General features: G+C 48.2%; 1 protein-coding gene across 2 annotated transcripts in view; it reads right to left on the reverse strand.

Moving 5' to 3' along the window:
• LOC147430745 (uncharacterized) overlaps window positions 1–27,651 on the reverse strand; it is a 122,684-nt gene that overhangs the window by 50,682 nt on the left and 44,351 nt on the right. For both annotated transcript variants that reach the window (XM_086493308.1, XM_086493307.1), the window contains one exon: window positions 7,362–7,468. In XM_086493308.1, the coding sequence (XP_086349434.1) occupies window positions 7,362–7,468 (107 nt within the window). The remainder of the gene's footprint in view (window positions 1–7,361; window positions 7,469–27,651) is intronic.

Below are 27,651 nucleotides of genomic sequence, written 5' to 3' on the forward strand. Positions count from 1 at the left end.
GTGTCCCATCTCGTGACAACGTAAGCACTGCCCTGGGCGACCAGTGACTACCATTCGGCAAGAGTAGTCTCGATCGCGCACAGCCACAGTAACTGTATCTAGTAATGAAGTATCCCCAAACACCAGGACCTGAATGCGAGGTGAACCAGAGGAGAAGATGCAGGATCCTGGAACTACTGTGCCAAAATGAGTAGCAATCATCTGAAGGAGATGCTCATCAATAAAATGGAGAGGCGTATCCGGGAAGGAGAGTGTTAGAGGGAATCTGGGAATAAGGTGTCGACTGTCAAACTCCTCAATAGTAAACTCGGGATACCACCTCGTCAAGTATATCATCCTGCGATCAGAGAGTATCGGAGACCGAGCCAGGAGAGTTGAGGCAGTGGCGGGATCTGAAAGACGTACCATGAATCTGCCTCTGCCAAGAAACGTAAGCTCCGAGACCCGTCCCTGAGTAGTGCCCAATGCAGTCTGACACCAATCACGTATGGAAGAGCGAGGTGGAGACTGTCCAATCATCCGACCAACCAAGGCATGTTGTGCCAAGTGTTGTATTTTGGAGTCAATGCGTGTCAACAGGTCGCCAGTACAGTCCACGCGACAGGCAAGTGGTGATGGAGCGCCGTGCGTAGCACTCGAGACCGGCAAAGCCGCCATGAAGAATGGGTTAGACTGGCGAACAGGAAAAGGAAGACCCGAAAGGAATCTTGGACGCTTTCTCTCTCTCTCTCTTTCTCTCTTTCTCTCTTTCTCTTGCAGGTGGTAGTCAAGGTTTGGGGCTAAGGCAAGTAGGGTTTACGGGATTAGGGTTTCAGGGAATTAGGGTTAACGGGATTAGGGTTTGGAGGAATTAGGGTTTGCAGAGGAATTAGGGTTTGCAGAGGTAATTAGGGTTTGCGGGATTAGGGTTTCTAGTGCAGCTAGCAGTTCGCGAGGCTGGCAGTGCAGGGCTCGCACAGGCAGCAGAGCAAAAATTGGCGCGCAGCAAGACAGCAGCAGGTTTTCGCGTGAACTGTGACAGGCAGCAGGGCACAGGACAGGGGGGTTGGCGTTGCGCGCGCAGGCAGGGCAGCATCAGTCGCGGCAAGGCAGCAGCAAGTCTCGCGGCAGGCAGTGCAGCAGGTCGCGCGACCACTCTCTCTCTCTCTCTCTCTCTCTCTCTCTCTCTCTCTCTCACACACACACACACACACACACACACACACATACACATACATTTTTTATTTTATTTTTGTCTATCCTCTTCTCTCTCTCCGGCAAGGAAATGGAGACCTCCTGTAATTTAATAATCAAGCGGCCCCTCTAGCTTTGTTTCCTTTCACGGGAGTTGGCCAAAGACACAAAAGAGGAGAGCAAGTTTTTGTAATCCGATCACAGCAGACGAGCAAGCTGAAGAGCCTTTTGGCTGTTTCCTTGTGGCTTTCAAGCATTCACCTAGTTGCCATCCTGTTGTTGTGAAGGCTTTTCGTTCTGCCATCATGATGGAGCTTAACCTTATTGCGGTGTTACTCAGGCTTACGGTCACCCCTCCTTTCGAGAATAGTGTTGTTGCAAAAAAGTGTTGCAAGATTCATCTGCAACTGCAAGTAGGGACCAATTCATTTTCCTCTCACTATGGTTTCACTATGGTTATAGAGGATAAAGATGTGCTGGATCCAAACAAAGCATATCTCTTTGTTGTGAAGCTTCAATCTGTTTTGCCAATTGGGATTCTTGGACTATGAAATCATATTGGGTTCCTGCCTATTCAAAGGCTTAAAGCGTTTGCAAGCAGTGCAATGTTTTTAACCCCACTTTTGAGGCATGTAAGGTCATGGTTGGGCCTAGCACCTGCTTCAGGGGAGATATACGGATGCAGCACCTAGTGGTTTTCTTTCATAGTTTTTTCAGTATTCCTCTCACCGAGACGGTGAGCGGACTTGCGGCGGGCAACCTGTAGCAGGCTACAGTGTCACTTTCACAGGACACAGTTAGTACAGTTGGTCTAGGCTGGTTCACACTGGACGGACTCTCTGGGCTGGGCAGTGACACGTGGCAGTAGAGATACGGACTGGTCTAGTGGCCATCGTGGCCAGGTCACCACCATTCAGTTTAGAGATAGATTAGATGGCTGACATTTATGAGCCGTTGGTGGCTCTTTATGGTGGTATATGTGAGTAGTAGTTCTGGGGTCAGAATCATCATCTTCTAGCTCTATGGTCCACCGTCGTCATTGGGGGTGGCGAGTCTATACACACAGCACTGCTTCACCATCCCTGCACACCTGAGCCTCGACACCCCATTGTACCTGTGAGTCCTGGGCTGGAGTTGAGTGTGCTGCCACGCCAGAGTCTGTATCAGTTCTTTGAGATAGTCGACTCATATGTTGTGGTCTGCTGTTGTGTCTCTGTGAGCTCAGTTGTTGTCTATTTGTTCCTTTGTTTTCAGTCTGTTTTGAAGTGAGATTGTCACGCACATTGCACTGAGGAGCACCCACTGTAGAGAGCACGCCACACTATCCGCGCTATAGTTAGATCATCGACTACTGTCACTGTCACTGTCACTCCGAGTACTGCTAGTGTTAATGCTGTGGCAATCCAAGAGCCGGCATTCATAGATAACCACTTGGTTTCCTAGGGTACAGAGAAGCCCGCGATTACAAAGTCACCACATCTAGCTTCGGCTTCATTGCAGTATGGGGGACCATCCGTAGCCTCGTTCTCCTAGCCACCCTCGTCCCATTATGCTTCGCCTTATGGTGGTTTTCCAGGCTATCTGCCATCCACTACACCTACCCCTCACATTACCTCTCCTCCACCTGCTGATGCTCATGGGGCCAATGTGCCATATGCAATGTATCTTCATCCAGGGTATAGCCACTATCCTTCACCATATGCATGACCTCCATCCGCGTACCTGCCATTCTATTGCCCCCGCCATCATCAGAGCACAAATAGAGAGCAGGCTCTTAGTTTCTTCATCCTCTCCGGTGTACATATCACCAGTAGTGCTTTTGGAGATTTCTATTGTAGTTATACCACCGCTCTCCGGCATGGTGAGTAGTCTTGTGGCGGGAAACTTGTAGCCTGCTACAATGTCACTTGCATGGGACAGGGACTTATAGCTGGTCTTGGGTTCACATTGGCTGGACAAGCACTTACAGTTGGTCTTGGGTTCACATTGGCTGGACTTCTCGCCTTGGCATGTGACGTGGCAGTGGTGGTCTAGTGGACACCGTGGCCAGTTCATCCCCACCACAGTTCGGAGATAGGTGTAGCTGGATAGTCAGAGATATTTGAGTTAGCAGTTGGCTACCCTCGTGATTGTACAATGTATATATGCTCAATTTGCTTTGGTTGTGGTACGCTTCCTAGACGTTCTATGAGTCTAGAGTCGCAAGTCGTGTGTTTAGTCTAGCACCACACATCTACACTCTCCCTGCACAATTAGAGCCTCGACACCCCCATGGTACCTATGAGTCCTGAGCTTGGAGCTGAGTGTACTGCCAGCCAAAGTCTATACTGGTTCCATGAGTTAGTCGAGTTCCATTGAGTTTGGAGTTTATTGCTTGGTACTGTTGCTCTAATGTATTGTATTTCCATTCTGTTGGAGTGAGGTTTCTTGCACATTGCGCTAAGGTGCACCCACAGTAGAAAGCACGACATACTCTCCCTACTACAGGTCCTCAATGGGTGTCGTTGGGCAAGGCTCTCCAAGCGTCTACTATGCTATCAATGCTCATGAATAGGTGGTAAAGCTCCAGCTCCTCTATCTCCTCGAAAGCCCGTCGCTTGCGACATGTGAGTCTTCGTTTGTAGTTTGGCCTCCTGCTCTGTAATCTTCCCAAGGGGTATCCATGCTCGTAGGATGCACTAATTTCTAAAGCCCTCTGCACTCATCATCATACCAGCAGTTCTGTGGCATAGTTCCTTTGGGGGGTTTACGTCCGATGTGTATAGTGTGTGGAAAGGAACTGAGGACTAATGTGTGTAAGACGAATGAGATTTGGGAGGTGAGTGTGGACAATGGTGCAAATGGTCGAGTTGACAAAGGCCCACACGAACCTCTGTTGAGTATATATGGGCTAGTTCTCGTGTAAAGTGGATTGTAGAGTTGGAGTAGGTCTAGGAGTGTGGGAGATGGTGGCTCCCGTAAGAGAGAGGTAGGCATGGTCGGCTCTTAAGGGGATGGGTGGGATGGTGAAAGAGCTAAAGTACTCCCCTCCCCCCTGTCTGCAACTCCAGTGGCATGTATGTGAGACCTCCAAACATTGCAGTTCCAAACCGCAAGGTGAATCTCTCATGTTGTCTCCCATAGGCCGCAAGTCCCTATACAACGACCTTGCGGTTAATGATGAGCCGGCCATTGCGGTATGATGCCTCCTTCAAGTTCTTTGAGCAACCTGGGCATATGCCATACATGCCCATCTATGTTCTACTTGTATTGCCATGAGGTCGTCGTCTAGGTAGAAAGGGGGCCTGTGAGTTCTTAAGAGATCACCCTTTTTCTAATGAAAGAGGTTCTTGCCTCTTTGGAGGAGAATTGGAGGATGAGGGCCCTCTCTTTTGTTAGGTCTTTTCCGTCTCTCCAAATCTTGTTGAAGGGGGTGGCTCTTCTTCTTTGTACCCAAGCTTGATGCATAGTTCTCTACCATCCATGTTAGATGTGGAGCCTTTCTTCTCCACTATGCCGGTGACTCTTATGTTGAGTCAGCGGGCATGTTGCATCTTCTCCTTCTCAAGGGTAGTGTGTACGAGTAGGGATTTTGTAGCGCGGATAGCGTGTCGTGCTCTCTACAGTGGGTGCTCCTCAATGCAATGTGCGTGACATCTCACTTAAAACAAAATGAAAACAAGGAACAATATCAACACAGAGACACAGCAGCAGACCAGAACATATGGACTCGACTATCTCAAAGAATCAATACAGACTCTGGCATGGCAGCACTCTCAACTCCAGCCCATAACTCACGGGTACAATGGGGGTGTCGAGGCTCAGATGTGCAGGGATGGTGCAGACGTGCTGTGTGTATAGACTCGCTACTCTAGACGACACTAGACCATATATGAAGAAGATGATCTCTATGACCCAACAGCTACTTCTTATGTCCAACCATAAAGAGCCACCAACGGCTCATAAATCTTAGCCATCCAAGTCTATCTCCAAACTGAGTGGTGGTGGTGACCTGGCCACAATGTCCCCTAGACCACCGTCGTATCCCTGCCACGTGTCGCTGCCCAGCCCAGAGAGTCCATTCAATGTGAACCAGACCAGACCAACTATACTACCTAGTAACTATGTGTCCTATGAAAGTGACACTGCAGCCTGCTACAGGTTGCCCACCACAAGACCGTTCACCGTCTCGGTGAGAGGAAATACTGAAAAACTGTGAAAGAAAACCACTAGGTACCGCATCTATACATCTTTCTTGAAGCAGATCCTAGGCCCAAGCATGACCTTACATGCCTTAAAAGTGGAGTTAAAAACACTGCAATGCTTGCAAATGCCTTAAGCCTTTGAATAGGCAAGAACCCAGTATGATTTCATAGTCCAAGAATCCCACTTGGCAAAACAAGATAAGGCTCCATAGCAAAGAGATATGCTCGGTTTGGATCCAGCTATCTATGACCTGGTCCATGCATGCAGATGAACCTTGCAACACTTTCTACAACAGCACTCTTCTCGAAAAGCGGGATGACAATAAGCTCGAGTAACACCGCAAATAAGGTTAAGCTCCATCGTGATGGCAGAACGAAAAGCATTAACAGCAACGGGATGGCAACTAGGTGAATGCTTGAAAGCCACAAGGAAACAGCCAAAAAGCTCTAAGCTTGCTCATCTGTTGAGGGTGAGGAGAAGCCGCAAAGGGATTTTGCGGGCCATGTATGGTAGGGGCGAGGGGTGGGTAGGGCGGGGGGTTAGGTTAGATAGGGGCGAGGGGGCGAGAGGGGGAGATTGGGTGGGTGGGGGGGGGGGGGGGGGGGGGGGGGGGGGGGGGGGGGGGGGGGGGGGGGGGGGGGGGGGGGGGGGGGGGGGGGGGGGGGTGGGTAGGGGGGGGGGGGGGGGGGGGTGGGGGGGGGGGGGGGGGGGGGTAGGGGGAGGGCTGGGACTAGGACTAGGGGGGGGGTGTGGGGAGAGGGTAGGGGCGAGGACAGAATTGGGAGGGGGTAGAGGCGAGTTTGGGAGGGGGAGGGGGACGAGTTGGGGGGGGGGGGGTTGTTGGGGGGGGGGAGGGGAGTTTGTAGAGGGTTGGGCGAGTTGGGGAGGGGAGGGGGACGAGTTGTGTGGGGGGGTGGGCGAGTTTGTAGAGGGTTGAGCGAGTTGGGGAGGGGGAGAGGCGAGTTGGGGAAGGGAAGGGGGACGAGTTGGGAGAGTACCAAATAAGCATCTTCTCTATTCAGATCACAACCTCTACAGAGAGATACAAACCTCCTTGCATGGTCGTCTGCATCTTCTAAGGAGAGTCCCTTGAAAGTAGGATTACCTTGGCCAAAACACTGGCCAACGCCCCATAGCCTCTTGCTTTGGAGCCTGTTGCTCAATAGCTTGCTGTAACAAAATGGGAGAGAGCTTTACTGGGGAAGGTGACCTGAAAGATGTGAAACCGGATGGAGGAATGGATGATGCCGTATGTGGAGGTATGGGTGATAAGGTTGGTGGACTTCTACTAGGTACCAAGGGTTTTAAATGTCAGCCATCCAAGTCTATCTCCAAACTGAGTGGTGGTGCTGACCTGGCCACGATGTCCACTAGACCACCATCGTATCCCTGCCACGTGTTGCTGCCCAGCCCAGAGAGTCCGTCCAGTGTGAACCAGACCAGACCAACTGTACTAACCGTGTGTCCTGTGAAAGTGACACTGTAGCCTGCTATAGATTTCTTCTTCTTATCGTCCATTTTAGCCTCTTGTTCAGCCTCCTCCTTGACCTCTTTCTTGATATTCTGCTTCACTATCTCCACTCACCCATCTTTGGGGGCCTTCATCTTGCCCTCGATGCTTTTGGTGATTGCGTTTGTAAGCTAATCCATGATGGCTTCTTTGTTCGCCCTCTACAATCTCCCCTTCTTCACATGATGGGCGTCTCGGAGATCAGCGATCTCCGCCTTGAGTTAGTCCATCTCTTCCTTCATAGGGTTTATCTGTGCTTATAAACTAAGAGAGTGCTAGAATACTTGCATAAAGCACACGATGAAGAGACACAAAACCCTTAAAATGAAAAGTAATGAAAGGAGATGGGCAAAACAAAGAAGAAAAGATAACTTGAATGAAAGTTGTGAAAACTTTCCTTAAAGATCATTCACATCAAGGACAAGACAGTGCTAAGACTTAAGTCCTAATGCAAACATAGACAAAAGGCAGGATTCATAATACAAGCTCACACCCTTATTTCCTTCGCAATGGTTTGCAAGCGTCGGGACTTCAGCCGTCGACGTATGCGAGCACCTTCTGTTGTTGCTTGCAAGCGTTCCATGAGCTTTAAAAACCTTTCTGTAAGGAAATAATTGATTCAGATGTCTCTCATAAGCGAAGAGGATGTTCAACATACCAAAGCACACTTAATCAAAAGCAAACACATACCACACACGTGACGTAAGCATTCTTCCATTCTACTTACTGGAAGCTTGATGTGATGGCAGCTATTTCTTTGGCCATGGTACAAATAAACAGAAAGAAAGCGTGGAAGACTTCATGTGACTCAACCAACGCATCCAAACACAGTAGGCTCAAACAGGTGGCAGGAAATAACTCAGTTGTATGTCAATGTTGCAAGGACTTTAGAAAAGTTAAGCAATCTCAGAAATGCAAGATATTTGTTATAAGAAAGACTTGCGAGGTGGTTAATGTTCTGTTGCAAAGCATTTTTTCATATGAAGCACTTTGAATGCTAGGAGAGCACATCAATAGAGAACAAAAAGATAAAATATATACTTACTTCTACAAAAGGCCAACATGGCCTGTGAGGCAAATACCAAATTACATCCTGTTTGGTGTCATTTCATCAGAAAAAAAGTGAAAATAATACCTCATGTGTGATCTTTGGAGTACTCAAAGGAAGAATCCCAGACTAATAGTACTCCATGACATGGCTGAGGGGTCCAAAGCCCCCCCAGAAGAGTGGTTCCTCCTCCATATATTGAAACCATTCCATCCCTCACCGCCCCTTGAACCTAATCTCTCACCCTCCTAACCTGACCCAATCGTCCCTTCTCATACTCTTATCCCAGCTTTTTTTACCCAAGCACTCCCTACACCTTCCCTCTCACCTTAGGTTGCGCTCCTTTCCAATCTCACCCTTCTAATATATCATATCCCTTTCCCTACCCTACTTCAGCTTCTTAGATTCTCAACTCTATCTTTCCACTCCATCCCTCATTGCTCCAGTTGCTCCAGCTTTAAAGATGGTCTTAGCTTCTCAACTCTTTCTTTCCACTCTAATCTCTCAAGGCTGCAATTTGTATGAGTTTATGCATTTTCTATTATTCTGCAATCATGAACACGGATGTGCCTTCCAAATTTTGAATCGCTCCATCCAGCATATTTTTTTCAGTATTTCTCGTTTTTTGCACTACTCTCATCCACTCAACCTCTTTTGTCATTCCAAGCCTGATGGTGAAGGTTCCCACTCCCCTTGTGGAGCTTCTTGCTACTACTACAAATGAAGACGAGCTTACTTCGAAGTTCCTCTCCCCCAAAGCTTTCTTTGAGTTCCAGGAGTTCCTTGAGTCCAAACGTGATGGCGGAAGCAACCCTGCAAAGCGCACCTTCTTCAATGACAATGACAAAGAGTAGTGGGCAATTGATAGAGAGGATGATGATGTAGAACACAATGAGGAGGAAGAAGACAATTCCATGACCAGTTGACCTTCTTCAATGGCAGAAGCAACCCTGCAAAGCGCACCTTCTTTAATGACAATGACAAAGATTAGTGGGCAATTGATAGAGAGGATGATGATGTAGAACACAATGAGGAGGAAACGACAATTCCATGACCACTTGAGCTGCAAATGCTAATGCAGCTATGTAGCGGAGATAATGTGTCGTGCTCTCTACAATGGGTGCTCCTCAATGCAATGTGCGTGAAATCTCACTCCAACATAATGAAAACACTGAAAACAATGAAGAACTAGTGAGATCCATCCGTGCTTCCCATTTTTTGGAAAATACTTGACTATCCAATAAGAATTGAATGCTTGAAAGATGCCCACATCATGCTTGAAGATGGTGAAGATGCCAATGCCACCAATAAAGAAAAACCAAACAAGGACACAAGGGAAAAAGAAGATCGCCACCTTCTCAGTTCCAAAGCGCTGTAGGCTGAAGAGGATCACTAGAATATCAATAGAGATAAGGAGAATATATTCTTTTTGTAACCATCCTTTTGGAAGCTCGTCGAAGGGAAGTTCGTCCTTTTGGCTTGGTGGGAGAGTCAGACTCGAAGGAGGCAGAGGTGAAGTTTGCGATGTTGGTGAACTCTTGTAAAAGAGATTTCTTTCCTCGCCAATGATCCTTGAATAGGCTTGCCAAGTCCAAAGGTTTACACCGCCTCTGTGACCTCCACACTGGCTATTGGCTCAGGTGGCTTACTGGGTTTAGTTACGATAGAAACGTCGGAGGAGAATGTATCCTCATGCAGAGATTGAATAGAGACCCCCATAACAAGGCATAGACTTGGTAACTTCCAACCACTCCAGAAGATCTTTGTCTGACCCACCGTCAGGTGGAGTGGGCTGCTTTAATTCAGGGTTGCACTCCATTGACAAGGAGCTATGTTGCACCATTGGATCTATGCCTCCTTCAAGTCGAATGGGTTTAAATAAGGAGCCACGAGTGTGTATCCACATTGCGTCATTTCCCCAATCATGCAGTGCTTTAGTGTGCAGCAGCCATGGTCTACCGATGAGCAAGAGAAATCCTCCCTCAACCTGCGGAAGACGAACAACAAAATCCAAGCTAAAGGTAAAGTCCTGTACCTGCAAAGGCACCTTGTCCACTATGCCCAATGAGGGATGGTGCCAACTGTTATCAAATTGATTTTGGGAAAGGTGAATTTGGGTGGGCTCGAAGACGTAGATGCACGTTGTTTTGGGCTATCCTTAATTGTAGTGATCCTGAGACTCAGGGCAATGTTGGCAAGGACACCCTTCTGGCAGAGGACATTTGCTTTGGTACTGCCCATATTCCCCGCATCTGTAGCACAAAATGGACCGATTGGATGGGCGAAACGAAGGACAAGGCAGTCTTTGCTCCTGCTGCACGGAGGTGGAGGTGGGCGTATAGAAGCTTGCAGGGGCTGAGGGAGCGTTTGCATGATAAAAGCTTTGAGATGGAAAAGTGCTTTGCATACCTTGCATAGGAGGGGTTGGCAGCAAAGGGGGCATATGGTTGGGATGACCATAGGGAGAAACCATGTTGGATGCAGGTGCTAACCCCTGTTGGAGAGTAGGACCAAGACTTTGTTGTATTTCCCGCAATCCCTTTAAGTAGTAGCAATCCTTGTCCTCAGTCCAGACTTTTCACAAAATTGGCAATAAGCCCGAAGGGGGCATTCCTGTGGAGGGTGCCCTGGAGAGCGGCATGAGGTACACCATACCATAGCCTTAGTCTCCTGCTGAGACCTGAACTCCTCTAGCTCGCGCTTGATCTGGTCCAAAGCCTCGTGATGTAGAGGCTTCTCCTCTCGAAGAGAGAAGAATCTTTCCTTTTGAAGAGCTCATTGTAACTTTAGGGATTCGAGTTCCCTGCGTAAAGAAGTCAAAGTATCAGGAGGACTTTCCAAAAAGACTGAGGTGGTCTCTACCTGAGGGGAGTTGGTGAACAGCTTTCCAGCCCCTTCTATCCGAGTAGCAACCGCGACAAACTCCTCCAGTGTGGCATCAGTTCGGAGACTCTCTCGGAGTTTTTTGCTAAGAAATTTTGGGAAGAGCCTTCTCCACCCACTTCTTAACCATAAATTCACCTGGTTGCTAAGGAAGCTTAGCGACCAGAGACTTGGTTCTAGTCATGAGTTCTACAAAAGTCTCATTTGGTTGGAGCATCAAGTTGGTCAACTCATCCACAACCTTCTCTTGGAAGGCCCCTGGCCCGAAGGCTTCACAAACCGCTTTCGTAATGTGGCCCAAGTCGTGAAGTGGTTCTCTGCAAATTGATTGTACCATTTATCTGATAAGCCATCCAAGGTTGATGGGAAGAGTAGTACGTAGGCGTCTTCTCTGTTGAGGCCACGGCCCCTGCAGAGGGATACAAATCTCCGAGCATGGTCGTCGGATTCTCTGTGGAGAGACCTTTGAAAGTCAAAAACTTGATGTTCACCTTAGCCAGAACACTTGTCAGCTCTTCCATGGCTATTTGTTCCTGAGCCTGCTGCTCAAGAGGTCGCTGTAACACAATGGTTGACAACTGTACTGGGAAAGGTGACCTCAGAGGTGAAAAACTGGTTGAGGGAATGGAGGGAGCTGCGTAGGAGGGTAGGGGTAACAGGGCTGGTGGACTTCTACTTGGCAAGAAAGGTTGACGTCTTCTGTGGTAGTACTTCAGAGGCTCAGTAGTGGGCTTTGTCGATCTTTAGACTACCTTGTATGTGTCATAGCAGCAACCCACTCAACAAGCTCTAGGTGTCGAGATCCTCGAACTTGCTAGATATTCTAGACCGGCTAGACCGGACACCACTAGACCCTAGACCACTCTTGTTGAATAGGGGCGAGAGAGACTAGACCAACGTAGGGTTTGAGACGTGGAGGCCCATTGCTTGGGACAATCTTTACTGTAATGATCTTTAGCCTCGGGGCAATGGCGGCAAGGCGGAGATCCTTCAGGGGGCGGAATACTTGCTCTGGTAATGTCCATAGTCTAGCATAGAATGGGACGATTGGACGGCCGAGGTGGTCTCTGCTCTTGTTGCATGGGGTTGGTAGTTGAGGTGTAGAAGCTCTGAGGACTTTAAGAGACACTAGCATAATAAAAACTTTGAGATGGAAAGGTGCTTTGCATACCTTGTATCACTGGCATAGGAGGAGTTGTCAGGAAGGGTGGCATCTGGTTTGGTTGACCAGTAAGAAGAAACCGCATGGGATGCAGCAGCCACGCAATGTTGAAGCGTCGGGGCAAGGCCCTGTTGTAGGTGTCGCAGACCCTTCAGATAGTAGCACTCCTTGTCATCATGGCCGGCCTTCTCATAGAAGTGACAATAAGTTCGGAGCGGGCATTCCTGCGGAGGATGCCTGGAAGAATGACAGGAGGAACACCAAACCATAGCTTTAGTCTCCCGATGAGCTTTGAGCTCCTCTAGCTCGCGCTTGAGATTGTCCAAAGCTTCTTGATGTGGAAGCTTCTCCTAATAGAGAGAATGATCTCTCTTCTTGAAGAGCTCGTTGTAACTTCAGAGCTTCCAATTCTCTACATAAAGAGGTCGAAGGATAAAAGGGACTTTCTAAAAGGACTGAGGTGGTTTCCACCTGAGAAGAGTCGGTGAACAGCTTCCTAGCTCCTTCTATCTGAGTAGTAGCTGCAACAAACTCCTCCAGGGTGGTGTCTGGTCGGAGGCTCTCGTAGTTTTTGCTGAGACGTTTTGGAAAGAGCTTTCTCCACCCACTTCTTAACCATGAATTCATTCAGTTGCTAAGGAAGCTTGGCGACTAGAAACTTTGTTCTGGTCATGAGCTCCGCAAAATTCTCTTTGGGCTGAAGCATCAGGTTGGCCAACTCATCCAGAACCTTCTCTTAGAAGTCCCCTGGTCTAAAAGATTCACAGAATTGTTGTCTTAATGTGGCCCAGGTAGTAAAAGGTTTTTTGCAAACTGATTGTACCACTTGTCTGCTAGGCCGTCCAAGGTGGATGGGAAGAGTACTAGGTAGGCGTCTTCTCAGTTGAGACCACGACCCCTGCAAAGGGAAACAAATCTCCGTGCATGGTCGCCGGCATCCTCTGTGGAGAGACCTTTAAAAGTTGGAAACTTGATGCATAGAAACAAGGGACCCGGGGACATGGCCCTTCTTGGTAGGGACGGAACAGGGGACGCGGGGACGCTTGACGGGACGAGACAGGGGGACGCGACGCAGGGGGGTCGGACGCATTCCAGGACGCGGGTCCCCGGTGACACATGCAGGGGGGACGCCAACAGGGGACCCCACACCTTTTTTCTAGGGCTTTCAGAGTCTTGTGCTATATGTCGATGTTGCCCACTAGACTCAACTAATCCACTCTTCACTTGTACATCATTAATTTATTCCCTTTGAGTATGATGATCGATCATCACGTTAACATGTGCGGCGCATGCTCACTGCGTTCTTACGCATGTCATATTTTGGTATTTATGAGTGCAAAACCCACTTTTTGTTTGCAATCTTGTGCTCTTAGTGTTCTCTAGTATAGAACAAGTTTTTTTTAACACGTCCCCTGGCCCGCCGTCCCCCGTCCCCTGCCACGTCCCCGTCCCTGAGACACGTCCCCGACCCCATGTGACTATGACTTGATGTTCACCTTCGCCACAACACTTGTGAGCTCCTCCATGGCCGTCTGCACAGGAGCCTCTTGCTCAAGTACTTCTTGTAACACACTGGGTGAGAACTTTACTAGGGAAGGTGAACACGGAGGTGTAGAACTGGTTGAGAGAATGGATGTAGCCAGGTGGGAAGGTAGGGGTAATGGGGCTGGTGGACTTCTACTTGGCACAGAGGGTTGACGCTTTATGTGGTAGTACTTCAGAGGACTTAATAGTGGGCTTTGTCACTCCTTTGACTGCCTTGTATGTGTCATGCAGTAACCAAAAATCTACCCAAGCCTTGGGCACGAAGACCCGTAACTTACTGGACACTGGCCCAAACGCCACTAGACCAAGGCGAGTGACTGGACCACTTGGCTAGACCTGGACGAGAGAGGACTATACCAGGTTGAGAGACTACTAGACCAGGACAAGAGACTAGACCAACAGGGTCTAGACTAAGCGGGACAAGGTGAAACTAGATTGGACCAAGCTGAAGCAACCCAACACAGTAGAAACCAACAAACCAAAACAGAGAGGTGAAACCCAGATAGCTCCTCGACTGGACTTCCCACGGAGTGAGATTTCAATTGAGGTCCCACAGGGCGTGCCAAAAATGAGAGCACATATAGCGAGGAAAAGGTGCCGTGCTCTCTAGAGTGGGTGCTCCTCAGTGCAATATGCATGAAACCTCACTCCAACAGAAGAAGATCACAAAGGAACATGACTCAAACACAGAAGTGGGATATGACTCAAGACACGACACGTTTCAAAACACAAGTGCAGACTCAACTCAATGGAACTCGACAAGCTCAAAGAACCATACAACTCTGGCTGACAACACACATAGCTCCAAGCTCAGGACTCAAGATACAATGGGGGTGTGGAGGCTCCAATGTGTAGGGAGAGTGCCAGTGGCGTGCAGAACTCTAGACTCGGGACTTGAGACTAATGCTAGACCATACAAAGTGGATGATATCGATAGCGTATCCGACCCTGGACCCATCCAATCGTATGTAAGGAGCCACCAAAGACTAGCAGATATCCCAATCCAGCTAAGCCTATCTCCAAACTGAGGTGGTGGTGATCTGGCCTCGATGTCCACTAGACCACCATCTGTATCACTTGCCACATGTCACTGCCTAGGCGAGAGTCCGTCCAGTGTGAACTCCTGACCAATTGAACTAACTCTCTGTCCTGCACTAGTGACATTGTAGCCCTGCTACAGCTGGACATCACTGCGAGCGCCCATCCTGATTTCTGGGGACATAACACTTCCCCCTTTTTTCTTTTTTGTCCTCAGCAATATCCTAGGTTATAAAACCAGGGAAGCGATTGCTTAGCGAACTAACTGACTCCCAAGTAGCTTGGGGTTCAAGATGATGCTTCCACTTGATCAAAAATTCAGGGTACGAAGACCTGCGAGATTTGCGGACCCTATGATCGAGAACCGATTCGGGTTCAAGTGGAATATAACGAGTGGTGTCTTCTACGTTCGGGACTTGCTCAGGAGGAATTACCAAGTCATCCTTCTCGAGCCGTCCTTTCAAACGGCTTACATGGAACACGGGATGAACATCAATGCCTTAAGGTAGGTCCAACTTATAAGAAACCCCACTTACCTTCTTTGTGATCTTGTAAGGTGCAGCGGAATGAATGTTTGAACTTTGCTCAAGATGAGTGCTCCGAACTGTGCTCAAGGGTTCCTTTTACTTACGGAAGGGAGAGCCTTCCGTTCCTTTAGTGAGAGAGTGCAATGGACACAAACAAAGTAAATGGACACTGTGAATGGAAGTGCATGAGACTGACAGATAGAGAAGAGAATACGACACCAGAGACGACGTAAAACCCTCCTCCGAAGGCCCCACTCTCTATGGCGAGAGCGGTCTACCTAGTATTGCAAAAATCTCTACAATGCTTGGACTTGCCGACGATGTCGACGACGATGAGGATGGCGACGAGACGGGCTGAAATCTGCAAATCTTTATCTACTGAATTCTAACTCTATCTCGATGATGATGTCGATGACGACAATGCCACGACGACGCGCTGAAAACGTAGATGCTGAAATCTGCGTTTTGCGGGTGAAACTGTAAACCTGGCGGAAACTGACCGTGCGACAAGGAACTGCTGCGGGAAGGTGAGATCCGCGAGGTTCGGGACTTGATCTGCGGTGTCTAAGGGCTGAAAACTGAAAACGCTGAGGTTTCTTGATGTTCCGACGCGGAGAATCTGCAAAACGCTCGGGTATAATGCAGAAGCAAAAACTCTAGGGCTGAAAATTTGATGCTGTCGCCGGTTGTTCTGCAAATGCAAAACGCTAGCCTGATTTGCTGTGTCTTGACGACACCGGGGCTGATCTGCTGTGCACAAATCGCCAAGGCTGATCTGATGCAAAAACGCTAGGTCTCTTGTTGAGTCTTCTGTTGCCAGGGATCTGCAAGAGCAAAAACACTGGCTGATCTGGTCCAAAATCGCTAGGTGGTTGCCGTGGAGCACAAACGCTAGGGCTTGGGGTTCTGTTGAGAAGTTGCCTGTTGAGCGAGTGCTCCTGCTGCCTCTTCTGCCAGAAAGTGCTAACTCTGGTTTGCTTATATACAAACTTACTCAATTTGCCCTACCTACTTTCCAACAAAAGTCACTTAAAAATAATAAGTGAAAAATGTCAAAAATAGGGAAAATAGGTTAAATGCACTAGAAAATTCCCTTGAAGGATTCTGATGGATTCTAATGGGAATGCTTATGATTATGCTGTGTGCAACCAGAGGATATGCATCTACACTACGTGTCTGGACATGCACGGTCTGCGAACAGACTCACAAAAGTACCAGATCACTTCCTATTCTAGACTGACTTGACTGAACTGAACCCTTGTCGTACTGTAGCTTGTCCACGGACACATGGGGTTGGATGTGTCACGTGACAGATCTAAAACGGACCACAATAATGAGAAGACAATTTCGAGCATTGGACAGTTTGGATCATTCCGGAATCCTCCGGTATCCTAAGGTACACCCACATGCCCTCCTGGAGTACAAAGCAAACTCAATCTGTGGGAGATAGCGTTCCCAATCACATTGACGTCGGGAGACATATGCTCGCAGCATGTTCTCCATAGTTTGATTCGTGTGTTCGGTCTGTCCATTAGTTTCAGGATGATCTGAGGACGACATGCAAAGACAGGTCTCAAATTTCTGGAAGACCGTTTGCCAAAAATTGCCTGTCAATTTTGGATCACGATCACGGACAATTTCATCCGGCAAACCATATAGTTTGTACAAGTGTTTTACAAAAGCTGAGCTAACTCGTGGCTCTTTACGGTGAAGCATGTGGGGATAAATCACGCCATTTTCGTGAGTCGATCAACAACGATCCAAATGGCATCATGCCCACGATTAGTTCGGGGTAATCCAACTACAAAATCCATAGAAATGCTTGATCGTTTACTATTGGGAATTTGCAAAGGATGTAGTAGCCCAGCGCGTCAACTTTGTTGAGCTGACATTACGCACATTCCCGCACATACTTTTCAACAAAAGCTTTCATGTGCGGCCAATAAAAATACCGGCCAACCAAGGCCAAAGTACAGTGTATGCCAGGGTGTCTTGCACTAGGTGCATCATGACACTCAAACAAAATTTGCTTGCGGATATCCTCATCAACGGGCACACATACTTTGCCTTGCTTGAAAAGTAATCCATTACGAATGGAATACTTCTCCGCTACCTTTCTCTCCATAGCCAACTCAGAAGCGTTCGGACCGCCATAGCTTTTCGGGCTACGCATTCCCTCTTGGACTCGTTGCCAGATTGCACCGAAGTGACGATCATTTTGACAACGCCCTTTGAGAGAAAGATAGAAGTCAGTCGAAATTTCAGCAAACAAAAGAGTAATGACCTCCAAAATTCTACTAAGGGCGTCAGCTACCATACTAGTAGCACCCTTACGATAGCGAATCTCGGAGTCGAACTCTTGCATGAGTTCGGCCCACCTTGCCTTTCAACCGCAAAGGTCGGACTGATCACAGAGATATTTCAAAGAATGGTGATCCGTCCATACCACGAAGAGGGCACCAAAGAGCTAATGTTGCCAAACCTTCAAGGCATGAATGACTACCAACAATTCCTTCTCCTCTGTGAAATAACGTGTATGCACGTCAATGAGGTTGCGATTTTAAAACACAACAAGCCGCTCATCTAGTATAGGACAACGCCGATAGCATAATCATTCGCATCCGTTTCCACCACAAAGGGTTTATTCGGATTCACAATCTGCAACATCGCTGTAGTGGTAACAAGCCGCTTCGATGTTTGGAAGCATTGATCGAGCTCATCGGTCCATCAAACGGACAGACTAATACTACTTTTTGCTTTTGACACCCTTTAACAAATGAGTAAGGGGCTCGGTAATACGAACGTAGTCCTTAATAAATTTTCAAAAAAGCTAGTAAAACCCTAAAAAGATTTTACTTGCCTAATCGTGCGAAGAATGGGCCAATCCAACACAACACATATCTTCTCGAGGTCAATGCAAATGCCATCAGCCGAGATGACATGACCCAGATACAACAATTCGGTGTGGAAAAACTCGCACTTGCTTTGCTTCGCCTTCACATACAACTTTTCTCGCCTCAAAACACGCAAGACGAGACGAAGATGTTGCAGATGCTCCTCAAGTGTTTTGCTGTAAATCAAGATGTCGTCGAGGAGGACAACGATCCACTTTCCCAAATACGGACGAAAGAGATCATTCATCATTTGCTGGCAAGTGGCAAATGATGGCAAGTGGCAGGAGCGTTGGTTAACCCAAAAGGTAAAACCAAAAATTGGTAATGTCCGTACCGTGTACGAAACGCGGTTTTCAGGACATCACACGGGTGTATCCGTTTCTGATGGTACCCCGAACGTAGATCGATCTTGGTGAAACAACGAGCACAAGAGAATCGATCCATAAGGTCATCCATGTGAGGTAACGGATACTTTTCAAAGAAAACCGTATGTGATGCATAATTGATGGACAGAGAAGCTGTCTTGCTATAAAACATGGCATCCCTAAAGTAACATTTACATGCTCAAGGCCCATGATACAGAAGTCCAAGACTTCATGGTAATGTTGGATTCGGTGGTCGAGTCGCGGCACAACCTGAGTCCATTGATCGCTCTGACGTTCCACATAACGGACCACATACGGATGGTCTACGTGTGACGTGTCAAGCTTAAGTGCTTGTACCACACGAGAAGAAATAAAATTATGAGTAGAGCCGTTGTCGAATAAGACCGTCACTGCATGGCCATCGATCTCTCCATTAACGTGGAGAAGATCATGCGGGCCAAATACAGCCTTATTAACGCAACAACCTAGGCAGCTACCTGCAATAACGTGAAAAATCTCTAAATCCATAAGAGACAAAGTACCTAGATTATCGACGATATTTAACGAAGTAGTCGTCGGTGCGGAGGTAGACGGCTTCCTCTTTTGCTTTGGACATGCCTTGTCGGCGCGGAAGTGGCTGGTCTAGTGGCAATTGTAACAACGGTTCTTCTTTTGATCCTCCATGCGAATTGCCTTGGATTTGCCTTCAGGCTTCGATTTCTTATGTGGAAGGTCCGTTGACTGACTCGCGACTGCAGAAGCGTTTGAATGCTTGTATTATGATGTGGAGGGACCACGGCGAGGAGTCTCCCCATCCGTTAGGCCACCTCCAGAAGCCGCCAAGGTGTTGTCATAGTTCTTGGTGAACTTGTAGATGTCCTCTAGCGAAGTGACGGGATTCCGCAATACCTCGTTCTGGTAAGGCGGTGGTAATCCAAATAGATAAAGCATCTGCAATATAACCTATGGATTTTCCGAGGATTTCGTCTTGAGTTCCTATGAGTAAGTGCCCATGGTTTTCTTACCCATCTCCAACTTCAACAGCTTCTTGAAGCACTTGATCTTATCGACTTGCACAAAGCGAGCACGAAAGACCGTGTGGAAGTTTGCCCAAGTGGTTGGCTTAGGTCGTAACCCAGCCCACCACGCACATGCCTTGCCCTGGAGCATAATTTGTATCTAACTAATGCGCTAGGCATCAGTAAAATGATACAAATCAAAGTAGACCGTCCATTTCACCAGCCATGAGTCGATGGCGGTCCCCTCAAATTCCTTCTTTTCCCCTTTGAGGGGGTCGGGATGGAACTGAAGAGGTAAAGTGCTCATGGCCGCGGGCGGAAACGGGACCTACGTGGCACGTAACTCCCCAAGTTGCCTCTGCATCTCTGCTAACTGTTGCTACAGTATAGCGACGAGAGATGCGTCGGAGGCGGAAGTCGGGGGAAAAGAACCCTCGGGACAAGCCTGTGCGTGTGTGTGGAACCGAGAGGAGAAAGAGGCGCCTCCTCCATTGGTTGATGCGTGCTAGCGGCGCCATTCTCGTGCAAAGAAGCGTCATGTGACGCCATGGTGCTAAGGTAAAGAGAGTATGCGAGATTATGTAGCAAAATACGCGAATAAGTAGAAGTTAGAGCGAGAGAGAAAGAGAGCCAAAAATCTTTATGCGCGAGAGACAACTCACAATGACCAAAAAGGCACGCTGTCACTCGCTGCTGCACTTAAATAAAAGGGGCGGGGTTAAGCAAGTACCCTAGAGGGTTAACAGTCTCAAGCGGGGAAGCTTGTCAGGTTTCCCTTGATGTCACCTTCTAGAGGAGTAAATTGCAGGTTTCAAAAAAAAATCCACTGCCCAAGGTTGCCGCCTACGAAAAAAAAGACTACCACCCTGGCGTAACCGCCTCCCCCTCATGCCCGCAATTGCTGGCCACCTTTGCATTGCCCCTTGCTAACCAACCCGGATTAGCCGCCTGGCCTGCAGCCACCAGACTGCAGCTGTCTCCCTGCCCGCTGAACTGTCGCCTGTGGGAAACTGAGTGCGACATCAGCTGCTGGCTCTTCCCTGCGCGTCAGCCACCGCAAACTGCTTGTTACACATCAGCAGTAGTACATGGGCGCAAGGCTCCTGCTGGTTCCCCTTCTCCAAGGCAGTCCGCACAATTCCATGGTTCCACCGCATGCATAGTACGACCACTTAGCTGACAATGTCCATTACGCGTAAGAAGCATAAAACTGGAAAAAATCCTCCCTTTCTGCACCCTTGCAAAGCATACTCCTAAATCAATAAATTTCTCTCACCAAATGCATACGGAGGGGCTGCCATGTCCTCAGAGTGGTAGCTCTCGAGGACACCCGCATGCAATAATCGGTAACGGAGAGGCAAAACAAAGACATACCCAACATCCATGTGACTACCACTCGCAAATCAACATTCCACACACAAGAATCCGCGAGAAGAATTCACCAGATTCCTACCATCGGCTGGCATGTGCCCCCTTGCCCTCCTCTCTCGCAAGTAGCGTCCCATACCACCTTATACGAGAGTTGGGAGAGCCTGTCAAGCTCGGCCACCACGGCCCCATGAGCTCTAGTGATTTTGTGCATGTTGCCATGCCTTGCATACGAGCAGGAAGGAGGCTCTAATACCAATGTTAGTCCCTCGTTGGATCCATCCTGCACACATGACATGACACAAGCCAAACTCACACCTAGACACACGTAGTGAGCGGACATCAGGCTCACCTCCCAGACATAGAACCAATCATAGAAACAGGGGACCCGGGGACGGGCCCTTTTTGGTAGGGACGGAACAGGGGACACAGGGCAGGACGAGACGGGGGGACGCGACGCAGAGGGGTCCCTCACATGGGACGCAGAGGGGACGCGGGTTTCCGGTGACACATGCAGGGGGGACGTGAGCAGGGAACCCCACACCTTTTTTCTAGGGCTTTCAGAGTCTTGAGCTATATGTCAATGTTGCCCACTAGACTCAACTAGTCCACTCTTCACTTGTACATCATTAATTTCTTCCCTCTGAGTATGATGATTGATCATCACATCAACATGTGCAGCCCATGCTCGCCGCGTTCTTACCGCATGTCATATTTTGGTATTTATGAGTGCAAAACCCACTTTTTCTTTGCAATCTTGTGCTCTTAGTGTTGTCTAGTATAGAACAAGTTTTTTTTAACACACGTCCCCTGCTTTGCCACGTCCCATCCCGGAGACCCATCACGTCCCCGAGACCCGTCCCCATCCCCGTGTGACTATGGAACCAATACGGGCTCACCCCTGGGCCTGGGAGCCTGCAGCCAAGCGAGCTAGCCTCTGCCACAAGGGCCGGTGTCCCATACCACCAAGCCCACACCAATAGGGGTGTGCGGAAAGTGCTGCCAAGGGCCAAGAGTCCAAGTGTGGTGATCACACAAGATGTCTCGCAAATGAGACTCAAGTCCTATTTATAGGACTTCATAACCAAAGGGCCATGTTCACATTGGCCGGACATAACTGCAAGCGCCCATCCTGATGTCTGGGGGGGACGTAACACTAACCAAAACAAAATCAAGCTAAAGGTGAAGTCTTGTACCTTCAAGGGCACCTTGTCTACTACGCCCACTGGGTAGACTGTCCTCTGGTCCGCCAATGTACCAGTGAACAGAGCAAGGCAGGTAGGCTACAGACCTAAAGCCAGCATAGTGAACTCCAGCATCAGATTGATACCAGATCCACCATCGACTATGACACCGGAGAATTGGCGCCCAAGAATAGACGAGGACTCTTGTAATCGATGAGGAGAGTGGCGGGATAGGAAATCATGTAAGACTCTGAGGGCTGTACGGGTAGTGCCACTAGGCCTGCTCCCGGGTACAGAGATTGAATGATTGTAAGTGTGTCACTTATGAGGTTTGCATCAAGCCGATGAGGTTTGCATCAAGCCGGAGCATGTCGTAAAGTGACTCTTGCTGAAAGGTGATCTTCAAGATGGCTTCTGTTGTAGGCTTGGCTCCTTCGATCAGAGCTCCCGCTGGAACTTTGATCTGTTGCAAGTCAGCCACTACTTCCAAGAAAGCCCCATCAATGTCAAGACAGCATGGAGGCTGGTCGGCTCTTAGCACCAATGAAGGGCCCGTCAGCCGGGTCAGGTAGACTAGGTTGTGGAAGTGGAGATGGAGGAGGTGGACCTTTTGGAGGTTGAGACCAAGAGCTGCTCTTTTTGCCCGAGTGACGACACCAACAGGCTCCTCCACTTGTTGTGGCCTATCCTTAGGGGTAACCACATAAGTAGCAGGGGACGGCTAAGGGATGGTGTTCATTGCTATCAGATTGATCTTCGGGAATGTGAATTCTTGTTGATTCTGACTTGGGCCTGAAGACATAGATGCCCTTTGCTTGGGACAATCCTTACTGTAATGGTCCTTAGCCTCAAGGCAATGACGGCCAGGAGGAGACCTTTTATGTAAAGGACATTTGCTTTGGTAATGTCCATATTCTCCGCATCTGTAGCATAAAATGGGCCAATTCAATGGACGAAACGGGGGACGAGGTGGTCTATGCTTCTGCTGCATGGAGGTGGAGGTTGAAGTAAAAACTTTGAGACAAAAAAGTGCTTGGCATACCTTGGATGGGAGGGTATTCAAAAACGGTGGCATGTAGTTTGGGTGGTCATAGGGAGAAACCATGTTGGATGCACGTGCTAACCCTTGTTGGAGAGTAGGACCGAGACTTTGTTGCATTTGCCGCAATCCCTTGAGGTAGTAACAATCCTTGTCCTCATGTCGAGACTTTTCACAAAAGTGGCAATAAGCCCGAAGAGGGCATTCATGTGGAGGGTGCCCTGGAGAGCGGCATGAGCTACACCAGACCATAGCCTTAGTCTCCTGCTGAGACTTAAGCTCTTCTAGCTCGCGCTTTATCTGGTCCAAAGCCTCGTGATGTGGAGGCTTCTCCTGTCTAAGAGAAAAGGATCTCTCCTCCTGAAGAGCTCGTTGTAACTTTAGGGCTTCTAGTTCCCTGCCTCTAGAAGTCAAGGGGTCAGATGGACTTTCCAATAGCACGGAGGCAGTCTCTACCTGAGAAGAGTTGGTGAACACTTTCCTTGCCCCCTCTATTGTCACTTGACACATCCAACCCTATGTGTCCGTGGACAAGCTACACCATAACAGGGTTCCCGTCAGTCCAATCAGTCTAGATTAGAAGTGATCTGGCACTTTTGTGAGTCTATTCGTAGACAGTGCATGCCCAGTCACTTAGTGTAGATGCATATCCTCTGGTTGCACACCACATAAGCATAAGCATTTCCATCAGATTCCATCAGAGTCAATTTGGGGATTTTTCAAGTGACTGTATCCTATTTTTAACATTTTTCACTTATAATTAAGTGACTTTTGTTGGGAACTAAGTAGGGCAAATTGGGTAAGTTAATATATAAGCAAACCCAAGTTAGCACAATTGGGCAGATGAGCAAGGAGCACAGCAGGCTTTCCAAGCAACAGGTACTCCCTCCCTCTCTCAACAAGAACCTCGTCAAGCAAGCCTTGGTGAGACCACCCCCCTTCAGCCCCTTAGCGTTTTGGGATCGCCACACCTCTCTCTCCCTTGGTGTTTCTCCCCCAACAAACCATCGCTACAAGTGCTCCCCTCTTGGCGTTTCCCTCCACTACCAGCAGCCCAACTTCAACGTTTTGCTAACGCTAGCAACACCAGCAAGAGGTAGCGTTTTTCAGCCATGAAAACGCAGCCTAAGACCTGCAGCAAGACAGCGTTTTCAGCCCTCGACATCAGCCATAAAAACGCAGCTTGATAGTACCAGAACCTCAGCGTTTTTCATCACCGTATGAGCCTCAACAAACCAGTCATTTTCAACCCCCCAAAGTGGTTCAGATTCTCAGCCATTACCCCTTTGTGGACAGCAGATAGAAGAGAACGGAATTCAGCCCTAAAGTCAGCATCGTCGTCATCGGCATAGTCCCCGTTTGCATCAGTCCATGCATCATCATTGTACACCTTTGTGCAATCAAAAGTAGACCACTCTCGCCGACGAGAGTGGGGCCTTCGGAGGAGGGTTTTACAACCTCTCGGGTGTCGTATCTCTTTTCTCTCCTCCTCTCAGTCTCATACACTTGCACGCACAATATCCACTCACTTTGTTCGTGATCATAGCACTCTCCATAAAGACGGAAGGCTCTCTCCTTCCCTAAGAACTAAAAGGAACCTTGAGGAAATATAGATCACTAATCTTGAGAAAATACAACATTCATTCCGCTACACCTTACATTGGTATCAGAGCTTTGGAAGTGTTCTGTATTACTGAAGGAAAGAACCAGAAGAACCACAAGAATTTTTTTTGCTTGTTGCGGTAGAACGAACCCAAGTTTACTTGGGCCTGTAGATTCCTAATCGTGTTTTGTTGAAGAGTGACAGGAATCCTAAGAAAGAAGGGCTTGTCCAGCCTCCCCTTGTGTCTCTTTTCACTCATTGAGAGCGGAGGTGCACTTAGCGGCCGGCCAATCGACGTGAGGTGGGAAAAAGCAACCTTGGTGTGAGCGCAAGGCCGCCAAGGGGTGCGCCCGCGGAAAAGAGTAGAACTCGGGTGAAGAGAAGATCCTTCTCCAACACGATTTGCAAGCAAAAAGAAAACCTCCAGAACCTCAAGACCCTCAAGAACCAAGTTCCTCGTGAACTAAAGAACCAAAGATCCTAGTGCATGGTCGTCACCCGAAGCGGAATGGATACTTCGCATACAGTTGATGAGCATGAGAGAGGCGACGAAGGATTCTCCCCACCAGGAGATTTTTCCAACCCTCCCCCTTCGCCATCTACACCACGAGTTGTTCTAACTCCTATGGAGATGATGGTCAAGTCAATGATGGACATGATGCTGGCACAACAAGAAGCGACTCGAATTACGATGGAACGAAATGAAAGAAACGCACTACAACAACAAGAAGCGACTCGCCTTACTTTGGAAGCGAATCGAGTTGCGTTGGCACAACAAGAAACCAATCGCCTTGCTTTCGAACGCGAGCGCGATGAATGAAATGAACGAAAAGCAGAAAGGGAGGCCGAGCGTGAAGCTCAAAGGGAGCTACGCACTCAAGAATTCATTTCCCAAGTGCTAGCCTCGAAGATCGAACCACCCAAAGATCGTGGGAGTTCCTCAAGTGGTGCAAGCCACAATGCGGATTCCAACAACCCAGTCACCGAAAAGTTGACTTTCAGTAAGTATGATGGTAAGATGGATGCTACGGTGATTCATTCTTGGTTGCTACGGTGATTCATTCTTGGTTGCATCAATTTAATACTTATTTTGCGACAACTAAGAAAACAAGAAATAGCAAAGTTTTGACGGCATCTATGTACCTTGCCGGTGATGCCATCAATTGGTGCCACGCATGGCAAGAGGCACAGCTAGTCGCGCACCTAGAGGAAGCCGACGAATTCACGCCCCTCTCTTTTAGTTGGGTTGATTTCCAAGACAAGCTCAAGGCGCGGTTTATGCCACCTCAGTACCTCGCACGATTGAAAGAGGATTGGCGCAATCTCAAGCAACATGGTATGCCAGTCATGTCTTTTTCTAACTGTGTTTTGCAGCTAGGCACTCAATTACGCAAATCGGATGATGAGCGCAAAGAGGCTTTTCTCTTTGGGTTAGACGAATACATCAAGTTTGATGTCGAAGTCTTTGACCCCGCGGATCTCAACAAGGCGGTAGCAATCGCTCTCTCCCAAGAGATGAAGCACAACAAGGGAAAGCCTGAGAAGAACAAGTCTTCTGAACATCTCAAAATTCTGAGAACACACAGAATGGTAAGAATGGTAATTCTTCTAGCCCTTCTTCCTCTAATTCCTCGGAAAAGAACTCTAACAATGAATCTAAGGGTAAAGCTAAAGCACCTGCAAAACCTAAGCTAACCCCTGATGAAAAAGCTTCACAAGGAATTATAGGAGGATACATCACGGCTGAAGAACAAGTGATTTATGTTAAAGAAGGTAGATGTTTTCAATGTCACGTCAAGGGTCACATTAAGAAGGCCTGTCCTAAGACAGTCCCACCTAAGGAACCAAAGGCACCCACAGCTACCACAAGCACTGTCACAACACAACCTGAATCTTCTCCCAACTCTGACACACACATTGATGAATCTCTCTTGAAGCGTTATGGTCATGTAAAAGGGCAGCGTTTTATCATATTGTTTGATCAAGGCAGTATGCATGATGTGATTAGTCCCCCTCTTGTTGAGAGAGCCCGCCTAGAGGTTAGTCAAAAATCTCCTCTCGAGGTTTCTGGCTTCGCTCCTGGTATGGACTCTCTCATCACGAAGGAGTGCCTTGATGTGATGTTTACCGTTCAACAAGCTTCTTTTCGTAGGAAATTTCTTGTGTCTCCTCTCTCCGGATGTGATATGATTTTGGGCATTAAATGGTTTCGTGAACTCAACGCTCTCATTGATTTTGAAGCTAACACTCTCATTTTCCATGCCAAATCTGATTCGCCCTCATCATTCGTGCTGAGGAGGGCTTGCATTCTTTGCCTCTCATCTCTCATGTGCAGGTAAAGCGTGAATTACGACGAGGAGCACAAGCGGCATTCATCTATGCTGCTCCGGTTTCCCAGAGCATTCAGGCTCCAGGTAAGTATTCGGAGTTGTTTACGAAGTTTAAACATCTCTTTTTGCAGGATGATCTTCCACCTCGTCTCCCACCCGAGCTGTCGAAGGACCATCGCATCGAGCTTATGGTGGGAGCACAGCCTGTCAGTAAGGCTCCCTACCGTTTGAACAAGTCACAGGAGGAAGAGTTAGAGCGACAACTCACGGAGTTGGTGGCTAGAGGATTCATACGTCCTAGTGTAAGTCCTTTCGCTGCCCCTATTTTGTTTGTTCGCAAGAAGGATGGTTCGTCTCGTTTGTGTGTTGATTACAGGGCATTAAACAAGATGACCGTCAAGAACAAGTTTTCGATGCCTCGCATTGAGTATATCCTCGATAGGCTCAATGGGGCAAAGGTTTTCAGCAAGGTCGATCTCAAAAGTGGATACCATCAGGTACTGGTATTCAAAGGCGACATTTTCAAGACCGCTTTTCGCACCGAGCGAGGGCAATGGGAGTATTTTGTTATGCCTTTTGGATTGACAGGAGCCATGGGTACGTTCAATCATCTCATGGTAGGTCATTTCGGCGATATGGTCGGTGTATGTGTATTTATCTTTTTAGATGATATTCTCATTTTTTCTGCCTCGTGGGAACAACATGAAAGAGATGTTGAAAGGGTACTAACTCGTTTGGATGAGTGTCAGTTGTACATTGCAGCTAAGAAGTCTGAATT

Source organism: Adiantum capillus-veneris, chromosome 21, assembly GCF_014529385.1.
Source record: "Adiantum capillus-veneris isolate H3 chromosome 21, ASM1452938v2, whole genome shotgun sequence".
NCBI classification, from domain to species: domain Eukaryota; kingdom Viridiplantae; phylum Streptophyta; class Polypodiopsida; order Polypodiales; family Pteridaceae; genus Adiantum; species Adiantum capillus-veneris.